This window comes from Zingiber officinale, chromosome 2B, assembly GCF_018446385.1.
Source record: "Zingiber officinale cultivar Zhangliang chromosome 2B, Zo_v1.1, whole genome shotgun sequence".
NCBI lineage: Eukaryota > Viridiplantae > Streptophyta > Magnoliopsida > Zingiberales > Zingiberaceae > Zingiber > Zingiber officinale.
This window is the reverse complement of record NC_055989.1, coordinates 88806945-88813904: the sequence shown is the minus strand read 5'-3', so window position 1 is coordinate 88813904 and position 6960 is coordinate 88806945. Positions and strand designations below refer to the sequence as shown.

Below are 6960 nucleotides of genomic sequence, written 5' to 3'. Positions count from 1 at the left end.
AGATGAAATTAAAACTCTAAATTTAGTCTTTTAATTTTTTTTCTTATATTTGTTTTAAAATTTTAAGATTAATTTTTTTTAAAGTTAATTTAGATTTTTTTTTTTTTAATTTTTTACTTTTTCTTTGTTTTATTATGATTTTTTTATTTCTTAGCCTATTTAAAGATGTGCTAAGCTCTTGTAAAAATATGTTGAGTTTGATTTTAATTTAAATAAAGTTTATTTTCGTTTAAATCTAGAGACGGCTACTCTTTGTTTACAAATTATCTTTCTATATCTTTCTCTATAAACCTCTAATTCAAACGTCGCACTTAGAATTTTCTTCCCTTGCATCAGTTACCATTCGTGAGCTTGCAGGCGACGAGCCATGATAGTCCAGCCATTGCAACAATCAACCAAGACAAAGGTAGGTCTTAGCCTATCTTGAGGATTAGTTCAGGGTCCAATGTAGAATTCTAATCTGTATATTTTTTTAAAAAATATCATATAGCTGATTGTTGCTTAATAAGTTTTAAATTTTCAAATCAAATTTCACGATGAGTCATATATATATATATATAATACGCTGTAGATCTTGTGCTGTAAACTCGTTCGGACCTCACTTGGGTCGTCAGGAATTCATCCAAGTACCTATAGATAGACGGTACAGTTTTTTTTTGTTTAGTTTTTTATTTATGTTTTTTTAATTTTGGAGTTAAGTCAATTAAATTTTACATTTAGGGTTCAAGATTAGGTTATAGCGTTTAAGCTAAAAAAATAAATTAAAAAAAAATTAGGTACTCATGGGATATAATATATGTATTTAGGATGTTTCGAATTTGAAATTTAAGAAATTTTTTATTAAAAAAATTGAGACGCCTAGATTAAATCCAGACGCTCGACCAACAAAAAAAAAATCGATGAACCTCTTTATTATAATTTTTTCATCCATTATTTAGGACTGAATCAATATTTAATGTGAACTAGAACGCTCTTTTGGTTTTGTTTGTATTTTTATTTTCATTTGGCTTTGTTTGTATTTTTATTTTCATTTTTAGAAAATCGTCTTGTCCAGTTTTTTAGAAAATGATTTTTCATAGTTTTTATTTTCTTAAAAAATACACTTCCATTTTTAAAAAATCGAAAATAAAAAATACAAACTAAACACCTTTTCCAATTTCTCAGAAAATACAAGTAGAAACCAAACACTTTCTTCACAAACTTTAATTCTCATATCAGGTGCAAGTGAGCATCAAATGAAAGTCAGAGTAAACTTGTCTTGAATCTCCGCCACTAATGAATTATATATTATATAAAAGTAATTGATATAATGAATTATTATTATATATATATATATATATATAGTAATTCATTATATAAAAGCAATTGTTTGTTTGTTCAAAAAAGGGCAAACACACCTACACCTGCATTTCCTGAGCCTTGTAAACGGATGAGGTAGACGCTGACGCTAGAGCTAGTCAGCCATTCGAGGGCCTAACACATCTGCATCCAACAACAGTGCTGTGAACATCACAGCCACTCAGTTAATATATATATATATATATATAATTATTGATATGTTAAGTGATGCTTGATGCGTGATCGTGAATAAAATTCGATGTAGACTATTCGACATAATTAAATTTTTTTTTTTTTAATCTCTCTCATCTATATGTAGTAATTTTTCTCTCTCATCTACATGCTGCATGTAATAATTACTGTGCTGCTAATTTTTAAAGATGATGTAGCTACTATAACGTTATAGCAACTTTTGTATAATAATTGCTATAACGAATAGCAGTGTTATTGTGTAGCTACTGCACTGTTATAGTAACTACTGCACCATTGCAGCAGCTACTGCACCGTTGTAACAGCTTCTGTACCTTTGTAACAGCTTCTGTATCATTATAGCAACTACTGTACCATTATATTTGTAGCAGTTATTACATACTAATTACTGCAAGTTGTAGCAACTACTGCATAGTAGCTGCTACAACGTTGTATCATCACTACCCTAATTAATAATTTTTTTTTATGTAATCTTAGGAGAGAAAAGATAAAATTTTATTTTAATTTAAAAAGAAAGAGAGAAAAGTTGTTTCATACAGATGAGAGAGATTAAAAAAAAAAATTTTGACCGTGTCAGATAACCCACGTTGGATTTCGTTAACGATCGCGCACAAAACGTTGTTTGGCATATATATATATATATATATATATATATATATATATATATAATTCAATTCAACAACCTGTTTCCATCTTAAGGTGAAGCTTCCTTGGATGAGGACAAGACGCAGATTGGCAGATGGCTAACTAAGAATTATCGACGTACGTAAAAAATTATAAATAAATAAAAAACACACAATAAATGATGAGGGACATTTCTGTAAACTTAAATTCCCTCGATCATACGACAGTGTCGACGACGAGAGGTGTGTTCAATCCTTATAAATGCACCAGAAATCCAATGGGATAAGATCGAGCTGCTCTTCCATTTCTTCTCCATTGGGAAGAATAAGAAGAAGAAGATACCTACTCTGCAACATTCCCCTTCTCTCTATCTCTCATTGCCATAACAAGGTACAGATAAACTAACTCAGAGTAGTGTTTCTCCAAGCTCTGAAAATGGCTGAATTATTTCTGTAATGCAGGTAATTGCAAGGCGCGCAACGGTACTACTCTGAAAATGGACTCCTCTGCGTCGACGATCCCAAGGACAAAGTCAGAGCAGCTGGAGAAGGTCTCGACGAGCCAGTCTATAAGTCGAACGGCCTCAGCTGAAACCGTACTGAACGCGGACGGCGGCAACGGAGGGCAGAGTTTTTCCGGGAAGTCGAGCTTCGGGAGGAAAATAATGGGAACTTCGCCGGGGAAGAAAGCTGCAAGCCACCACGGTAGAAGGTCCCGGAGCGCACAGCTGAAGCTGGATCACTCGGAGGACGTGACCAGCGGGGCGGCCCTAAGCAGAGCCTCCAGCGCCAGCTTGGGCTTCTCCTTTTCTTTCACAGGGTTTACCGCCCCGCCGGAGGACATCCTTGCCGATCTTCCGACCTTTAGCGACGATGACAATGGTAATTCACTGTCTTTGCTTGCTGTTTTCTATAAAAACTACCAAATAACTGTTATAGAAGCTATTAAGTAGTTGTTATAATGTATAACATATAAATACTATTGTAGTGTTGTAAAAACTACTTAATAGTTGCTGTTTTCAAAAGTGATTTTGATGAAATTGAAATAATTTTCATATAATAGTGTTAAAAGTTTAGAATTGAGAATTCAAACTTTTAGGATTGTTACTATGTATAACGGCTACTAGATAATTACTATAACATGAAAAATCATCTATTTTACTCTTGATTAAAATGAAGCGTAAACTTATCTTAATCATATTGTAGTAACTATTTAGTAGTTTTTACACATATAGCTACTCAATAGCTAGTATATTAGGAATATTTTTGGGATAAGATATTTTTGCCCAAACTCCATTACAAAACCTCTGAAACATCCTCATCTTGCAGCAAAGGATCTAGAGGCAGGAAAAGCTCGGAGAAAGATCATATCAGAGCCAACGTTGCCAATATATATAAAGGTAGGTAATTAATCCCAAAACAGATGCATGATTCTGCCTTTAGTTTAATTAGTCAGGTTTGATCAGCAGCTCCATTTATATATCTTGCAGTTTACAGAGCTTAGCTACAAGATAATCCTCAAAGGTGTAACAACAACCACTGAGAAAGAGATCATCAATGGAATTACAGGTTCAGCGAGCCCTGGAGAACTTCTAGCCCTGATGGGGCCTTCTGGAAGTGGAAAAACCTCCCTCCTTAACCTTCTTGGTGGAAGGATAGCTACTAATTTGATCCAAGGATCGATTACTTACAACGATGAACCGTATACCAAGTCCCTAAAGAGCAGGTAACCAATAACACTAAAAACAAGTAGATACATTCACTCTGATTGATCTTTAGTAGCTTAATTGCTTACACTGCAATGACCTGCCAGGATAGGATTTGTGACACAGGATGATGTTCTCTTTGCGCATCTTACTGTAAGAGAAACATTAACTTATGCAGCTCTCCTTCGTCTTCCGAAAACGATGAGCAGGCAGAATAAGGAAGAAAGAGCAATGGATGTCATCTATGAGCTTGGTTTGGACAGGTGCCAAGATACCATGATCGGAGGATCGTTTGTACGAGGAGTTTCGGGCGGCGAGAGGAAGAGGGTATCGATCGGGAACGAAATTATAATCAACCCATCTCTGCTTCTTCTTGATGAACCCACCTCTGGTTTGGATTCAACAACAGCTCTGAGGATAGTGCAAGTTCTACATGACATAGCTGAGGTAAGTAGAAATTTTAGATTATACTATCACAATTGCAAGGGTGCTGTACAAGATATTTGATCTAAGGAACATTCTTTGCAAATCGGTAAGTGTATCAACAAGTATAACAAACCTAACAAAATAAGCATGCAAAACAGCAGTTCATTCTCCTTCATTTGTGAGGTAGTAAGATTTGGACTCGGTAAGATACTTAGGGCAGTAAACAAGTTCAAATAAGGTAACTGAATGGAGCTAAACCAAGTCAAGCTTAAAAAAATTCAAGCCGTTGAAATGATTGTTCAAGCTTGACTTGATTTCTTTTTGCAAGCATAAGTTTGGTTCAAATTGAGCTTGTTCGTTTAGATATATGTTATTAAACTTTTAGTTCAAACTTGACTTGAATTTCATTCAGTTACATGTTATCAAATTTTGAATTCAAGCATGTTTGATTGTTTAAAAATTTTACTATTTTAAACTTTAAGTTTGACAATACAAACTTATTGGTTCATTTTAAAAATTTCTTTGTTTGTTCACCATATTGTTAAGAGTTTTATTATTGAACATGATTCATAAACTTTGTTTGTAAACATTGTTCATGAACAGCTCGCAATCCTTATTCACGAACATTAATGAGCTGAAATACATATGTGTTTCAAACTTGTTCATTTAATTGACTTTGTGTGTATTAAACGAACATAAATAAACTTTTACCAAGTTGAAGAGCGAGCTTGTTCATGAATGTTTGATTCATTTGCAGCCTTGCAAGATCCTCAAGGTTTTTGCATTAACCTCTGACACAAGTTCTATCCTATTTCAGGCAGGAAAAACAGTGATAACTACAATTCATCAGCCATCGAGCAGACTGTATCACCGATTCGATAAACTGATCCTTCTCGGAAAGGGCAGTTTGCTATACTTTGGGAAGGCATCCGAGGCCATGGTATACTTCTCATCAATTGGCTGTTCTCCCCTCATATCAATGAACCCCGCAGAATTCCTTCTTGATCTTGCAAATGGTAACTTAAACGATGTCACCATGCCTTCAGATTTAGAGGATAAAGTACAGATAGAAAATCTCGGTAGCAATGTAAGGAACAACGACAAACCATCTACGACCGATGTACACGAGGTGAATTTACTTTAATTTCCCTGATTGACAAATGACAAAAGAGTTTAGTCTCTCATCTCAAAATCATTCAACATCACTTGTTTTTGTTTTCAGTATCTGGTGGAGGCATATGAGAGTCGATTTGCCGACAAGGAAAAGAAAAAGCTCATGGCACCTCTTCCGGTGAACGAAGATATGAAGGCGACTATGTCGGCTAAGAAGAGAGACTGGGGAGCAAATTGGATGCAACAGTACTCCATACTGTCATGTAGAGGATTGAAAGAACGAAGACACGACTACCTGAGCTGGATGAGGATCACTCAAGTTATCGCAACCGCGATAATCCTCGGTTTGCTATGGTGGCACACTGATGTCACAACACCAAAAGGCCTGCAAGATCAGGTAAAAGCTCGTCGTTCATTCATTATTGAGAGCTAGCTAGCTCCTTATTTTTGTTCTAATAATGTATGTTCTGCAAATCCGATATGCAGGCAGGACTATTGTTCTTCATAGCTGTGTTTTGGGGCTTCTTCCCTGTTTTCACAGCGATATTCACGTTTCCTCAAGAAAGAGCAATGTTGAAGAAGGAAAGATCAGTTAACATGTACAGATTGAGTGCATATTTCATAGCCCGAACGACTAGCGACTTGCCACTGGATCTGTTCCTGCCCATAATATTCTTGGTGATTGTGTATTTCATGGCAGGGCTGAGACAGAGTATCGGAGCCTTCACTCTCACCATGCTAACTGTTTTTCTCAGCATCATTGCGGCCCAGGGATTAGGGTTGGCTATCGGTGCCTCGCTGATGGACGTCAGGAAGGCGACGACTTTAGCTTCAGTTACAGTAATGACTTTCATGCTCGCCGGCGGATTCTTTGTGAAGGTACGTAAGAGAAATTAAAGTACAGCTTAAGTTAACCATGCAGTAGTGATGCACAGAGATTGATTCGAGTGTCATTTTGCAGAGGGTTCCAGTGTTCATGTCCTGGGTTCGCTACTTGTCCTTCAACTACCACACATACAGACTGCTGCTCAAGGTGCAGTATGGCAAAGCACCACCTTCCCTGAATGTGAGCCAGCTCTGCAATGGCGCTGCAGAAGTTGGAGCTATGGTGGCGATGATTTTCGGCTACCGACTCTTGGCGTACGTCTTCCTCAGGAGGATGAAGCTTCATGGTGCCTGAGCAAAATTAAAGGGGATGAATTAAGAAGGTTGAGAATTGAGATTGTTTGAATATTTTTTGACACGATGAAATTGAAGATGTAAGGAATTGTTTGAAGGATCAAAGCTCGAAAGGACGAGTGATTAATCTTCAAAACTATTCTATTGATGAATGAACGCGAATGGTTGCAAAAATCTAATTAAATGGCGCCCCATTTTTAACGAATTACCAAATGACCGTGTTTTTTTTATAAATTAGCAAATAGGCATGTAGCAGCTATGACTAATTAATAATTTAATATAACATATAACAACTATAGAGTAGTTGTTATAAAATATAACAGTTAATATAATATTATTTTAAAGAAATTTTAATTATTAGAATT

The 6960-nt window shown here is 35.8% G+C and overlaps 1 protein-coding gene across 1 annotated transcript; it reads left to right on the top strand.

Moving 5' to 3' along the window:
• Positions 1–2461: 2461 nt before the first annotated feature.
• Positions 2462–6692, top strand: LOC122046265 (ABC transporter G family member 22-like). Its single transcript, XM_042606876.1, has 9 exons — positions 2462–2562; positions 2634–3053; positions 3501–3571; positions 3662–3897; positions 3985–4324; positions 5121–5432; positions 5526–5813; positions 5903–6295; positions 6378–6692. The coding sequence occupies exons 2-9, from the start codon at positions 2669–2671 to the stop codon at positions 6594–6596; spliced, it is 2244 nt and encodes a 747-aa protein (XP_042462810.1). The 5' UTR covers positions 2462–2562; positions 2634–2668; the 3' UTR covers positions 6597–6692.
• The last annotated feature ends 268 nt before the right edge of the window (positions 6693–6960 follow it).